The sequence below is a fragment of the Cololabis saira genome, chromosome 10 (assembly GCF_033807715.1).
Source record: "Cololabis saira isolate AMF1-May2022 chromosome 10, fColSai1.1, whole genome shotgun sequence".
In the NCBI taxonomy this organism is placed as follows: Eukaryota; Metazoa; Chordata; class Actinopteri; order Beloniformes; family Belonidae; genus Cololabis; species Cololabis saira.
In genome coordinates this window covers 20,982,562-20,997,810 of record NC_084596.1, presented here as the reverse complement: position 1 = coordinate 20,997,810, position 15,249 = coordinate 20,982,562, and the positions used below count along the sequence as shown (strand labels likewise).

At 38.6% G+C, this 15,249-nt stretch overlaps 1 protein-coding gene across 3 annotated transcripts; it reads right to left on the bottom strand.

The window, feature by feature from the left end:
* Positions 1-153: 153 nt before the first annotated feature.
* odr4 (odr-4 GPCR localization factor homolog) lies at positions 154-12,773 on the bottom strand. 3 transcript variants are annotated; one of them, XM_061731990.1, is made up of 15 exons: positions 12,580-12,772; positions 12,431-12,492; positions 12,204-12,307; positions 11,117-11,230; positions 10,772-10,864; positions 10,529-10,635; positions 10,410-10,446; positions 9,273-9,416; positions 9,093-9,188; positions 7,937-7,984; positions 7,722-7,841; positions 7,534-7,642; positions 6,574-6,777; positions 2,158-2,211; positions 154-1,323 (listed from the first exon to the last, which is right to left on the bottom strand). In XM_061731990.1, the coding sequence occupies exons 3-15, from the start codon at positions 12,300-12,302 to the stop codon at positions 1,253-1,255; spliced, it is 1,296 nt and encodes a 431-aa protein (XP_061587974.1). In that variant the 5' UTR covers positions 12,303-12,307; positions 12,431-12,492; positions 12,580-12,772; the 3' UTR covers positions 154-1,252. The 3 variants fall into 3 exon arrangements, with proteins under 3 accessions (XP_061587974.1, XP_061587976.1, XP_061587977.1); XM_061731992.1 differs by lacking the exon at positions 12,431-12,492; XM_061731993.1 differs by lacking the exon at positions 12,431-12,492 and having other exon boundaries at positions 155-1,323; positions 12,671-12,773.
* Positions 12,774-15,249: the final 2,476 nt, after the last annotated feature.

Genomic DNA, 15,249 nt, shown 5'->3' with positions numbered 1-15,249 from the left:
TCCAAATGAATACAAAGCATCAAAAATGACAAGAATACCACAAAGCTAAAAATGAACCATTTTCGAGTTTCTATACATGGATAAAAGTATTTTTTAGATAGTGGCTTAAAAAAAAAAAAAATACAAAAAAACAGATAGATTACGTAACCAATCCTTTTAAATCACCCACTTAAAAAAAAAAAAATCCACGTGTGTTTGGTGGACTTTAATATACATTTATAAAAGGTAACCAAACTAAAGCTCATAAAGCAGATCTTTAAAAGACAACTGCAGTATACAGTAAAACACTGTCACATAACATCTGTTTCTGCAGGTCCATCACTGACAGCAGTTGACAAACCTCCACTAAAGACACACAAGGGACATCGTGACTGTATTTCCTGTAGATTCCCAGAGTTAAGCATTTTCCTATTTCACAATAAAGTTTCATCTTCTATTCAGAAGAGATGGAGCAAGCAGCACTGGAGTTAAGGAGGTGGTGATTTCTTTTCATTTTCAGACACATTTCAAATGAATTCAGAACTCAAACATTAATAAACATTGAGGGATAATTGTTTAAAAGTTCAAATATTTTAAGAGTAGTAACTGTTCAGTTGTATAGAGAAGTTGTTCTTCATGAAACGTGATTTTTAATTAAATTACTTGCCTATTATACCTTAATACATACAGACGTTTTGGAAAGCTTTATTCCAAGTGACAGCCATTTGACCTAATCCAAAACCACTCATGTCTGGGCCAATAACAGCGTCCTGGGGATCAATTCCTCATCATGAACACATTCAACCAGTTGACGGTAAAAACAAGGATTCGGGGAAGTTAAGCTTTCCAATACAAGCAGCTTACAGTGTAGTAAACACTGCCTGATCGGACTTAAGCAAGAGATTGGCACTATAACTCCACAAGATTAATCAACTAAACACTGAATCAGAGCCCAAACATTTTATTTTTTGCATAATGATCCATTATGGACTTCCTTAAAACTCTGGAGAAGGTTACGTGGTTACAGTCTGTTTATTTACCTGCTTTCACCATAACTGGACAAGTGCTGGACTGGTATAAAAAATTAAATGGGAGTGGAGTATATCTTGGCTCGGTGAATAACTTTCCACAATGATCCAGGTCACGGGATCTAAGATTTATTTTTTTATTCAGCCTTGGCAGATATTTCCATATTGCAAATGCTCCTGTTGTTTTTGTTCATAACTCCTTTCCTTATCGCAATAAGCAGCAGATATCCTGGAGAGGACAAGTCTCAAATGTCACTGAGATACAGCATCGAGGCAGCCGTGGCGAGCAGAGCGGCAGCAGTGGCCATGGCAACACCTAAACAAGAAGATTGAGAAAAAAATAAATAAAAAAAGTACTTAATCAATCAATCCAATATCAGAGGAATATCTTGGTGATGCAGTGTACCGTAACAGTAATAAAAGGCACATCTGGTTAATCATAACAAGCTGATCAGCTCAGGGGATCCATTAAAACCCTTTCAAAAGGTCAACAAAAACACACCATTCTTCATACATCTTACAATAAAATCAAAATTACATTACAACTAAAATCCAGATTAAAAGCTAATCAGCCTGAATAAAGAGGAAGTACAGCAGATACAGTTGAGATCCAGCAGGTCCACTGATGTTGTTGGAATAGTTACTGGACAATCTGGGAGGAGTCCTTTAAAATGTTTAGGGCAGCGATCCTGAAGAGGCTCTGGGATATTTTCTGAACAGATGGAGGTGATGTTACCTATCTGTCATCCATAAAGACTTCCAGGGCCTTTTTGTCTATGCACCGCTAGGACCACGTTGAGATGTCAACACACAACTACAGAAGTGTAAAGTGACAGAGGATGCTGGTGGGGAGCGGTGCCTGACCGAGTTCACCCAGAAGAAACAGATTTTTTACAGCCAGCAGAGATAAGCACGTCTATGAATTTAATCCTCTCCACTTCTCCCATTGCACAGCGGTCAGTGAAGGGAGTGAAATACCGAGGAGAGTGAACAATAACATCATTTTTTATTCTATGAAAACAAATTCTGAAACCCAAAAGTCATGAGTGGTGTGTTTTTGAATTCCAAGTATTTTAATAGACAAATGTATCAGGACAACTGCTACAATAATCCCACTGCTGTATAAATATGTATGAAAAGCATCTTTTACCCAAATAGCTGCTCTTCTTGGATTCCGGCACTTCAACAGTTTCCACAGCGGGAGCTTGAAACACATAAAATACATAAAAAATGTAAAAAAAAAAACATTATGTGGGCAATTCTAACATATTAAACTTATGATAGAAATAAAATAAACTCTAGTACATGATTTACAATTAAAAAAAAAAGATTGTTTGAGAGTTTGAGAGATAGTAAAACTCTGAATAAGACAAGAAAATAAAGTATTATGTAGTAATCATTGTTGCATGTGTTGCGTGGCTGCAGGGGTTGGGAGCAGCCAGAGCAAGAGGGCACACATGTCAAATTGTCCCAAAGCAGGGCACCAGTTGCTAGGTGACCAAAACCCCTTCCAGCAAGTGACAAGCAAATGTTAACTTGCTCTTCAAGTTGCAGACTTTGATGCATTTTCTACATGTCTATGAAAACCTGGCCTTGGCTGCATTGATGAGGAGGAGGATCTGAGCAAAGCAAAGACGGGAGTTTGGAGAGTTTAGGCTTGTCTAGGAGCTGCAGCTGTAAATCAACTTTACTTGAGGTTGAGTCAGGAGCAGTTTCACAGCCATTTGAGGGGAATAACACAGATTAGCTTGTGTGAGGTGGGTCATCATGTGGCCTTGCAGGTTCTCTGCAATTGGATACTTGATTCTGCTGCAGCCGAGTTGAACATTTTCTAACTTAAACACGGCGCACATGGACAGCACATGTGACCTGATCTGATCATTAACTCGGCAACGTGCAGGTTTGTACTTTCATTGCAAAACACACAGAAATGAAAGAGCTCAACAGCAACCGCCCCCCGTCTGAACAGCCCTCAACACCACAGCTCCCCTGACACTGCAGACGGAGGGTGTGTGGTGCTCAATTTAAATGATAGCAGAAAGATGAGTAACTTAAGCAAGGACTGGATGCTGGTTAACCTGTAGTATGAATGGGTGTCATTTCAGCCGTGCTAAAAATGTAATATTTTTAATCACTAAAGACTTAAGAAAAAAAGTATTAAAAAACTCTGATACCAAGAATACATTTGTTATGAATTTTTCTGTGTAAACTCCTGATAGACTTTCAGTGAAGTGGGACACTTATCTAGATGTTAAAGTTCAGTGTATTATTATTATACAAATATTTTTATTGAGTTTTCAGTATTATGAATTACAAAAATTACACGTAAGAACATCTTAGCCATATATAGAACCACACATTGACAAAAACAAACAAAAATAATACATATCACATAATCAGGGGGCGGGGGTTAGTGCTGCCTTGTGCAGGCACAGAGAGTCCCTTATTGAAATAGTCCATGAATGGCTGCCAAATATTATAAAACTTTTTAGTACAACCGTGAGAGGAGTATCTCAGTTTCTCTAACTTTAAATGGGCCAATACTTCCTCAAGCCAGTGTTTATGTGTTGGAGCCTTTACACTCTTCCAATTGCGAGGAATTAAGTTTCTGGCAAGTAGTGTAACGACTGCAACCACATCTGCTTCATTTGTTGAAAGTGTAATTCCTTCGGGTGATGTACCAAATATTGTCATAGTTGGGTTGGGGCTGATCCTTTTCTTAAAAACATGAGAGATGGTGTCAAAGATAGATAGCCAGAAGGAGCTCAACCTCGAGCATGACCAAAACATGTGTCTGAGGGTGGCTGAGGTCTGGTGACATCTTTCACATATTGGGTCAATGTTTGGATATAGCTTAGCTAGTCTGGTCTGGGATCAGTGGAGTCTGTGGAATACTTTGAACTGGATCAGACCATGTCTGATACAGATGGAGGATGTGTTCACTCTACCAATTGCCAGTTGCCAGGTCACATCTGGTATCTGCAGGTTGAGATCCTCCTCCCATTTTGTCTTTATATGGTGAACAGAGGGAGAAGCTGCAATTTGGATTGCGTCATATACAAATGAAATAAAGCCTTTAGTTTGTGGATCCCTGTCAACACAATCATCAATCTTGTCTTATGTCTTAATGTAATTAATCTGCAGATACCTGAAGTAGTGAGTTTTTGGAATGTTGTGATGCGCCTTTAAATATTCAAATTACATGAAAGAACCATCTTTAAAGAAATTCCTTACACATATGAAGCCTCTACTTTTCCACAACTTAAATGCCGGGTCCATGAAAGAGGGAGGGAAGAAGGGGTTAGCCAGAATAGGACTCGACAAAAGTGGTTTCTTGTGTCCAAAATGCACTCTGAATTGTGACCAAATTCTGAGGGAGCCCCCAGATTACCGGATTATTTGTGTGATAGCGCTTACTAATTGGCATCGGAGCACAAGCTAAGGCAGCCAATGGGGAGCTAGAATATTGTTCCATAAGTAACCATATCGGTGCCTGATGTTCAGGGATGTCAGATGTCCGATATGAGAGGTTAGCCACCCAGTAGTAATACATCAGGTTTGGCAATGCCAGACCCCATTTCCCCTTGGACTTTCTAAGAATGCCTTTCTGATACGTGGCACAGTTCTATTCCATATAAAGGCGGATATGTACTTATTCACTTCAGTGAAGAATGCTTTAGGAATTAATATGGGGATTGTCTGAAAGAGAAATACAAATCATGGCATTAGTCATTTTTGATGGAGTTAATTCTTCCTGCTAGAGATAGTTAAAGTTAAGTTGATAATATTTGAATGCTATTGAATACTGTATGTTGTGGCAAAACCTATTGTAAGAGACATACAGAGGATCACAGTGTTTATTTGTGAGTGTGTGTGAGGGGGGCGTTTCCCACGGGAGTAGGCGTGTGTGCGTGCGTAAAGGTGCGCTCTCACCAGGTGTTTCAGATGAGATGAGAGAGAGTCAGGGTTGGCAGCCGTAATTTTTGTTGAGCGCTTTTGTCATTTTTATTCACTCATTCATCACCCTTTTTGTTATCAGTTAAATCCACTGGTTTCTGTTCCTACCATATATCACTTGTTTGCGCTGTGATAGCCTGATGTTTTTGAAACAATAAATCTACCAAAAGGCATTATGGATCTCAGCGTCATGTGTCACCATGACTAGCGCGTCATACAAATATGAATAAGGATCCAACCTCACACTCTCCGGCGGCTAAGATAAAATGTTGGTAGCCGCAACACCTATTAAATACTCTTTAATATGTTCTTTCCGACTAGGACTGAAACTGAGTGCATAAATTACCAAGAATAAGACTTGAGAGATGAGTCAAATTTCAGTAGATTTAATTAAGCAATTTCATGCAAAGGGGTCAGAACATACATCAGGCGTCTCGATGCAGAATGACGATGAATAAAGGGAGCTACAATGACTTTAAGGCATAAATGATGATTCATTCTTACGATTCTGGCAAGGTTAAATTTCCTCCTCATAGCAGTTTTGGTTCAATCCAAGTGGTCAAGGCTAAATTTCTCATCACACTGTATATTTTAGTTAATTCAAGAAATTAAAAATCAGACACACTGGAGAAGACATTAGGTGAGAAAACAGTTTTGTTTGATTCATTTGTTTTGTCAGTGATGTAATGATTACAGCTGTTGTTGTTGTTTATGAGATTATATATTTCAAATGTGGCTTAGGACTTAAGATGCATTGGTTCAGTCTCTGGGTATAAAGTCAATATTAACAAAACTCAAATACTTACATTTAACTATAACCCCCCCCCCCCCCCCCCCCCCCCCATCTGAAAATAAGAACTGATATAACTGGAACACAGAATCAATTAAATATTTAGGTGTCATACTACCTAAGGACCTTTCAAGACTATAAAATGTTAACTTTGACCCCTTAAATTCAAAGATAAAATCTGATTTACATAGGAGGAATGTTCTCCCCCTTTTAAACCCGAATAGACAGTTAGGATGAATATTCTCCCCGGATTCTGCATCTCCTCCAGTGTCTGCAGGTCCAAATACCACCTTAATTCCTAGAATGGGCCATACTGATAGTTAGGTATCTGTGGCAAGGGGAACGGGCCAGAATTACAGTTAAAACTGCAACTGAGCAACGAAAAAAGGGGGAATGGGCCTTCCCTGCTTACAAAAATACTCCTGTGCAGCCCAGCTGAGACCTGTGTTCACCCACATACAAGGCAGTGTGGAAAGATATAGAAGGCACGATGAGAAAGTGGAGACCAAAAACAGCTCTACGAAGCGACAATCACAGGAAAGACAGGAGACTCCAGAAGACTCGGTAGCCTGCAGTTTTTTGAAGCCCCGGCAGGAAGTTTGCAGACTAAAAGATGCATCCAGAATTATACGGTGGTGTGCTTACGTATGTTATAGACTTTGTCCCAAATTAAACTGTTGACTGATTTAAGATTTTGGCCATAAGGATGACCACTTATTATTCATTTGTCCACAAATGAGTATTTCAAAGTTTTGAAGCTCTGCAGAAGGAACATGGTCACAATCATCAACTGCTTTGTTTCCACAATTATTGTCCTACCTGCTGCAACTTCACTAGCTATGACTTCAGCATTCGTTTCCTGGGAGGTGTCCAAGTCTTCCTCGGCTGCATCAATGTCCAGCATCTCCTTTAGCCTGTCGGTCATCTCAGACAATCCCTCATCACTAAACTGGTAGTCGCACACAGACAGTGGCCCGGCCGCTTTTACTGGACAAAAGACACGACACGGGAGGGAGAGCTGTTCTGAAACACACAAGAGGAGAAAAAGGTAACATCTCTTAAATATTGTAGAAGATGCAAAGCTAAAAAGAAACGTAGTTAAAGCAAGTAGCAAAAAAGATTCTGAGCAAAGAACCCATGTACAAAGATGCATTATTTTTCATGTAGGTTCCCAGTTTGTTATGATAACATGCACTACAGATTCTTAAAGACAGCAGTGCTTTAAAAACTGGCAAAAAGTCAACTAACAAATAACAATGACAGATTACTCTAATAGAAAAGCAGAACATTATACTCGAAATTAATCTATTTGCTGCTGTTTGTATAAGTTTTAATAAACGAATAAGAGACTAAATGATTGGTGTATATATTCATCCGTATGATTGAAATCATTCTTTGGGAACCGTGAGGAACGGAGGAGATGCAAGTGTCCTAAAAAGATAGGCGGTACTAGAATCACATAAACCAAAACATTCTCAAAATAAATACAGAGTAAATTAATTACATCTATTTTCTAATATGTCCTGCTAATAAAATTCAAGACCGTCCTGCTTGCTTTTAGTGTTGGGCATGTAAACATCACCTGGGAAATGTGTTATTATTTTTGTTGAGGATGTTTGTCCCTGTTCTAAAGCTAAGCTGTAGGGTTTCTCTGACTGGACTGGGTTGTGGTATCCTAAACCCACCTGAGGTCTCGACCCTGACCTCAACCTGCACTACTGGATCTACAGCCAGAAGCAGATTATTGACGATCCAACTCTGGCTGGGTTGTGAGGTTACCTGTCATGTCCCTGCTGCTGCTCTTGCTCTCTTCCTCTGATGTCAGCAGCTCTTCCAGCAGCATCTGAACCCTCGTGGCCACCGTAGAAACCGCATCCCTCTTCAGAAGCTGTCCACAGCAAAAGTATAAATGACAACAGGATGAACCTTTTATTTAGTGTACCCTGAATATGTGTTTACAGCACTACCTTCTCCGCCTGTTTGGCCTTAGGTTTATTGCTGTGTAGGTAAGCTCTGCTGTGGATTGCTCCTCTGATGGAAACGCTGCCCCCACACCGCTGGACCACATCTGCTATCCTCTGCTCATCCTAAGCACACAGTAAATTCAGTATTTTGCCATGTTCATGTGAAACTTCAGACAACTTGAGTTAGAAGCTTAATGTCAGCACAGCACAGCTCTTACCGGTGTGATGAGCATCTGGGCTGCGTACACCTGTCTCACATTCCTCTTCTGCACAGAAACATAAATGACAGCACAAGATTGGTCAACGCTTTCTCACGACTGGCAAAGGTCCTTTGTTTCATCCTCATTACGAAACTTGAGCTGCACTTAAAATGTTCACACATCGTTCTCCCAGTAAGATTTACTGCTAATTTCTTTGGCCAGAGTTTAACTGCTGAAGAAATACGTAATAGATTAAGAGCATTGAACCCCCCTCCATTTTATTCTTCACCAGCAAACTTCCTGGAAAATCTTTGACATTTCTTAGCTTTCTTGTTCTTTTACTAATTTATTTCATAAGACCAAGACTGAAAAGTTGAGTTCAATACAACTTCATTCTCACAAAAAAGTAGTCAGAAGTCTTAAAGAACATTGAAGTTTGTGTCATATTACAAGTGAATACCCACAAGCCAATCTAAAGACTTTCCATGTATTTCCATGCCATTTTCTCAACTTTGTCCATTACATTTATAAATTCCCAGTGGATATTAATTCACTATTGCATCCTTGAATCATTAAAATACCAAAAAAAGGATTTTATGTCCACCCCTCTAAAACTGCAGTAGGTTAAGACTGGCAAGCCCCTGCATGTGCAATCAGATGTTTATTTCTGTGACATCTTCTGGGTTGTAAAGTATAACATTTTGAGTCTCTGCAATCTTTGTGTCTTCTCTGCATCCAACATAAAGTTTGCCTTGAAACACTTTTGTTATGCTCAGGCACACTTTACAATACTTGCAAAAACTATGACTAATTTATTGAATAATACAAGTGATTTAATTGCATTTATTGGTCCAATAGGTACTTCAGCATTAAAAATTATTATTTTATTTTTTAAATATACACAGGTGATAACAAACATGGTATGAATCAGTGTCACAGATGCAGGTGGGAAGATAAAAGATGCTAAAAGGTTTGTTCAAGTAACAGAGACTGAAGTATCAACGGTTTGAACGCTGATGGAAGATGATGAGTACGAAGAAACATTATGAGCCTAAACATGAAATCCAACAATAACTGCTGCTGAGCAGCAACGTGGCTTTGTTTGCAACATTTGGTGAATAAAAACAGATTTATGATAGATAGTTCTCACAGTGATGTTTGTTATTTCTAATACCTGTCCTTCTGTGAGCTCCAAGTTGTCTGGCAGCTTCTTCCCATCGATCAGAAAGACTCCATTTTCAATCCGGTGTGCCCACCCTGTCAGCCCCTCCTGAAACAAAGACAGAATTGGACGCAGTTCGACTCAAGAAGAGAGCACCTGATGCATCAGGCATGTGTGCAAGCGTGTGCGAACCTTAACACATTCATCGATGCCTTGTGTACTGGTTCTGTTTTCTGGTAGTGGTACCAGCAGGTCTACATTCAGCCAACACGACACCGTGGCCCAGGAGGAACACAAACGTGACTGGTACTTCCAGTCTGCTGGCTTAGCGACACTCTGAAACAGTCAAAGATAAAGATATGATTAACATTTGATTAACATCAGTCTACATCCATGCTAAATCTTAATAATCTTGATCTCCCATCTAATAACGTATGCTCATGCAGGTCTGGGTCAAGGGGGGCAGCAGCCTAAGCAGGAGACCAGAACCCCCACCCCCCCTTCAGCTCCACCTGGAGGACTTCAAGGTGTTCCCTTTGAGTCGAGGAATCGCTCCAACGTGTCCTGAAATCTACTTCAAACCACTTTGACTGGCTCTTCTTCATGTGGAGAAGCAGCAGCAGCTCCACTCTGTGTCCCCCTCAGTTTAACTGAACTTTCAGCAACCTTTGTATTCATAATCTTGTTCTTTTGGTCACTACCCACAATTCATGAGCATAGATGATGAAAGGGAATTAGATGGACCGGCATTTAGACTTGCCTTTTGGCTGAACTCTCTTCACCTCAACAGACTGGTACGGAGCCTCCTTTACTGGAGATATCACTACTCCTGCTCACTTCTTCTCTTACTCACAAATGAACCCCATCACACTCCTCCACTAGTCCACTGATTTACAACTAAGAACCATGGTCCTCACATAAATTGGATCTTAAATGATTTGAGACAAATTGAGTGCAGTTGAAAAGCTTAAGTTCTTGATCCCTGATTAATACCGTCCCTAAGCAGATGATTTGGCCAGAACTCAAATCTGATAAAAAGCCTCAATGGCATTCAAACCAACTTGGATGGACCTTTGAAGGGCTTCTGTAAACAAGCTAACAGTTAAAAACATATCAGCATTCCTGCGATTTGTGTTGGTTTGTCACCAAAACTTCAAGCAGAATTTTGAAATGAAAAACAAGGGAAATATCTTAGTAAATAAAAAATATAAACAATGGACTTGACTATGTGTGAAGGCATCGTGAACAGGATTAGTTGTGACTTCTGAATATTTAATTAGCCTAGCTTTTTTACAAAGATATTTTCTTTTTTTCAAACCACAAACTAACCTTTGGGTCTTTCACGTCAAAGGTTCTGCAGACAGTTCTGATGTGTGTGGTTAAAGATCATCTTTGTGCTGTATGTGGTAGTGACTTAAGAAAGTAACTTGAATGTGCTAAAAGGATACTTTCTGGTTTTGGGGTTGACGTGCAGCGTGACGAAGTCTGTGATGTCATCATCTGCAGGGTTCCACAGATGCTCCGATGAGATTAGATGCTCCGCTGAAAAAACCAACTGCACACACACACACACACACAGAGAAATAGAGTTAGGACAGAAAAATGTAATTGCAATGAAATGTTGTCTTTTGGTTTTGCTGCACTTTCTGTAGACAGAAAAAAAAAAATGTAAATCCTGATGTGACTCTCACCTGTCGGAGTGTGGTTAGTGTGTCTTTTGCATCAGAATCAGTGATAATGAAGACTCCTAGTACAGACAGGCCTCCAGGCAACATCCTGGACACCTAAAAACCAGCATCAGATGTAAAAACACAAGTTAAAAACCCTGCAAACACCAGTATATATTCAGACAGCCCTACTTGTTTTCATTATACACGTGGACTTAAGTAACACCTAAATCTATACATAGAGATACATATTTGCATCCGAAGCATGTACCCGTACAATTTCAGAAGCCTCCGTAGACAGAGTAATGGTAGGGATCATTTGAATACACATTTCAGCATGACAGCAAAATCTGGCCCAGCGCTGCTTACCTGTCGAGCGTGCTCAGAAACCCACTCTTTGTCCAAAGACTTTCCAGCCCCCGAAGACTGCTCCTTCTGAGGTGTCTGAGCTGCCATGACAACAAAGTCCCTCTGGGCTGAGCTCTGAAACAGTAAGGTATCAATATCACTTCCTGTTCGTAGACTCAATTATTAACATATTCATTAATGCAAATGTAGTTCATTATATTTAGTTCATTTTCAGTTCTAGCCCTTTTTTTTGTGATCAAATGTTTTTATTTATTTTTCAGAATTTTCTTATTATCAACAATGGCATCCGCAATGATGTAAACATTAACACATATTCTCACCTCCTTCCAAACCCACCCCTTGGACCTAAGCATTCGATGAAAACAATTGATAATAAAGAAAAAACCCCAAAAAAGATAATACAAAGATAGTAGAACAAAGGACAAAAAAAAAACAAAGGCAAAACATAATAATATCAAAAACTGGACAAGGATAGCTGCAACAAAGTAGTCTATATTAATTTTAAATACATCTTTCAAGTTTGGCCTTAATTTTATCTGCTGCCATTTACCAAAATAAAATATTTTGTTGTTTTGCATTATGGATTCGGGCTGTAGATATTTCCAGATACAAGAAAAGTCAAATACCAATGGGAGATGTGGTGGTTTCCATCTTACTGCAATTATCTTTTTTGCTACTGTTTTTGACATAGTGAAGCATTGATTGTTGATAAATTATTTAAAACAAGTGTTTGAGGGTTTACTGGAATATTCTGTACCGTTATCGAGGATAATGCAGTTGCAACCTGTTGCCAGAAGTTTGCAACAGGTTGGCATTCCCAGACCATATGCATGAAGGTTCCTGGTTTATTCTGAGAGCATAGTGTACATAAAGAGCTAACCAGGATCTTCATATGGTAAAGCTTGCGAGGTGTTAAATAAGTTCTGTGTACAAATTGAAAATGAATAAGCTGATGATCTGGGTTTTTGGAAGATGATATTATATTGGTTCTAGCCCTTTTTAATGACAAAAAAAAACAAACCCTGACTTTGTCATGATCTGACAAGACAAATGTCAAAGTAAAAAAAACAAAAAAACAAAAACTTACCTGTCCAATAATCAGGCCAGTGACTTGACTTGCTTGTTGGGAGCACAGTTGTGACAGATACTCCTCCACAGCATCTTCCACTATATACACACGACCCATGCCACCTAAAAATAAATGAATTCATCAAAATTCAGAAATCATACAAACATATTTGCTTTAATATTTGTGTCTTGATAGCGTTTTAGTGAGAACAGCTCAGAGGAAAAACAGACACGTGGAAGACCTACAGTATAAACGAGACAAGCTCAGTCAATAGTTTGGTTTTTGGTCAGAAACGTGTAGACTCTGTCTGAAATAAAGAAAATAAGTGCACTACTTAATTAAATCAAACTCAACATTCATTAAGAGCTTCTGTACTTGAGCTAGCTGATTTTACCTGATATTTCTAAATAAGATGGCGAAGTCCCAATTACAAAAACCCTAGTTTGAAATTGAAAAATCTTCCGCCTATCGTAGGAAAAGTATACCTGAATAAGATAAACCAAAACTGTGAGAATGATGGAAAGCTGACAGCTTGCTGTTCACGTCCACAGCTGCTAGAAGCTCGTCAGCAGAGACAGGAACTACATTTCCCGTGATCCTTTACTCCGTGTCCAGTTTCCGTCGCAGGTCTTTGTCATTTACCGCAGCATAAATAGTTAAGTTCACCTGAGTTCATCACAAGTTCCCAGCCTCTCTTCAAAATAAAGCAAAAACTTCCAAAACACTTATTTCCGTTCAGTATTTGGAGTATGTAAATGTTTGTGACCGCCAATCTATGTATTGACAGAAATAATGTTATCCTCGCCATAAAACCCTTTTTGATCCTGTTAAAACGACTGTCGTTCAGGCAGCCTTCTTATTTGGTAGAAAACAGGCAGAAAACAGTGATAACAACTGCAAAAAAGGAAAAAACGTTTCACTTTAGACTGAAAATGTAAAACATACCGTTGTAGGAGTTTGGGAACAAAAGAGCTGGTGTTTCCACAGATCATTTAGTTACTTGTTTACTTACATTATTTATTTTCTTTGTTTGGAAATATGTTAGGGCTGGGCGATATGGACCAAAAGTCATATCTCGATATTTTCTAGCTGAATGGCGATACTCAATATATATCGATATTTTTTCTGTGACATAATTGGGGTTTCCCCGAAAGCATTATAGCATAGCATCCCTGTTAGCTTCATTTTTTCTGAGGCAAACCCTAACAGTTTTAATACAATGCCTCGTGCCAAATGTCACACAGGTACCTTTATTAACAGAGGTCTGCACAATATCAAAATGTATAAAAACAAATGAAATAAAAATAAACTGCCTGCATATATAGAATAAAAATGCTTCTTGAATAAAATAAAACGAATATCCCTTTCCTGCATAACAATTAAATTAAAATACACTGTGCAATTAATACAATGTAGACAGTAACAGGCAGACTTTTCCACTGTGCAAATAACAAAACATTTGTGCAAATCTCAAATAAAACATGTAAACAGATATTGCATCTCTTTGAGCAAATCTCAAATAATTACAACAAGTCAACTACTGTACATTTTACAGATTTTGTGCCAGGAAAACTAACCTGTCAACACTGTCAGGTTTCAGCACACAAAGGTACTTTTTTGCCAGCGCGAGGGGTCAGCGTTGATGTACAGTCAATTTGTCACAAAATAAGCTATATCGATATAAACGATATTGTCTCGTACCATATCACGTTTGAAAATATATTGATATATATTAAAATCTCGATATATCGCCCAGCCCTAAAATATGTACATATTTAATGTAAATATGTACTGTACATATGTAACTATGCATATTCATGAAGTGTTGGTACACAATATATGCAGTAGTTTGTGAATATGTGTTAAGACAGGATATTGAAATCAACTGAGGATTGTTAATTACTGAGAAGGGAGAAGGGGTAGGATTAAATAAGCACATGCTTCTTTCTACTCCTTTTCGGACATGGTAATATTGTTTTATTTTTTTATTTATTTTTTGTTGTTTTGTACGGAGCCCCTCTGGTGACATTTTTTTTTTAATATCTTTTTATTTCACAATAATTTTCACAATTCACATTTTCACATTCACGATTTCTATTCTACCCACATTCCTACCCTCTCCATAATTACCCTAGGGGAAAAAACAAAACAAAACAACAAAACAACAACAACAAAAAAAACATACATTAAGGGAGAACAAAATTAAATTAATATTAAAATAAATAAATAAATAAAAATATATAATGGCAGCAACAGCGATATCAAACTATATATATATCCATACATACATACAAACATACATACATATAAGGCACAAGTTCGAAAATAGAGATACTCATTGGTCCCCTTTCGAAGAATTCTCCAGTTTTGAAAATAATGGAAACCAAAATTCTTGAAAAATATGACCACGGTTGTTTTTTTCCGAAGTTAATTTTTCCAATGGTAAAAAAACTGAAATTTTATCCTCTGGTGACATTTGAAAAAAATAAAATAATGCGTGGCCACCCATTAATAACTCGTGGCCACGAAATATTAACTCGTGGCCACGAGTTATTAATGCATGGCCACGCATTATGTATCTCAATGCGTGGCCACACATTAATAACTCGTGGCCACGAGATATTAACTCGTGGCCACGAGTTAATATCTCGTGGCCACGAGTTAATATCTCGTGCCCACGAGTTAATATCTCGTGGCCACGAGTTAATATCTCGTGGCCATGCATTAATAACTCATGGCCACGAGTTAATATCTCGTGGCCACGCATTAATAACTCGTGGCCACGAGATAATCAATGCGTGGCCACGAGATAATCAATGCGTGGCCACGAGTTAATATCTCGTGGCCACGAGTTATTAATGCGTGGCCACGCATTATTTTATTTTTTTCAAATGTCACCAGAGGGGCTCCGTAGTTTTGACTATTTTGACTTGTGTGTTGTTTTTATGTTTTCTCATGTTCGGAATAAAGCTTACATTCATTCATTCATTCATAACTTTATTTTGAAAGTTCAAAACGACTCGCCTGTTCCGGATGTGTCGTCACGCTCTCTGTGTCACGGCTC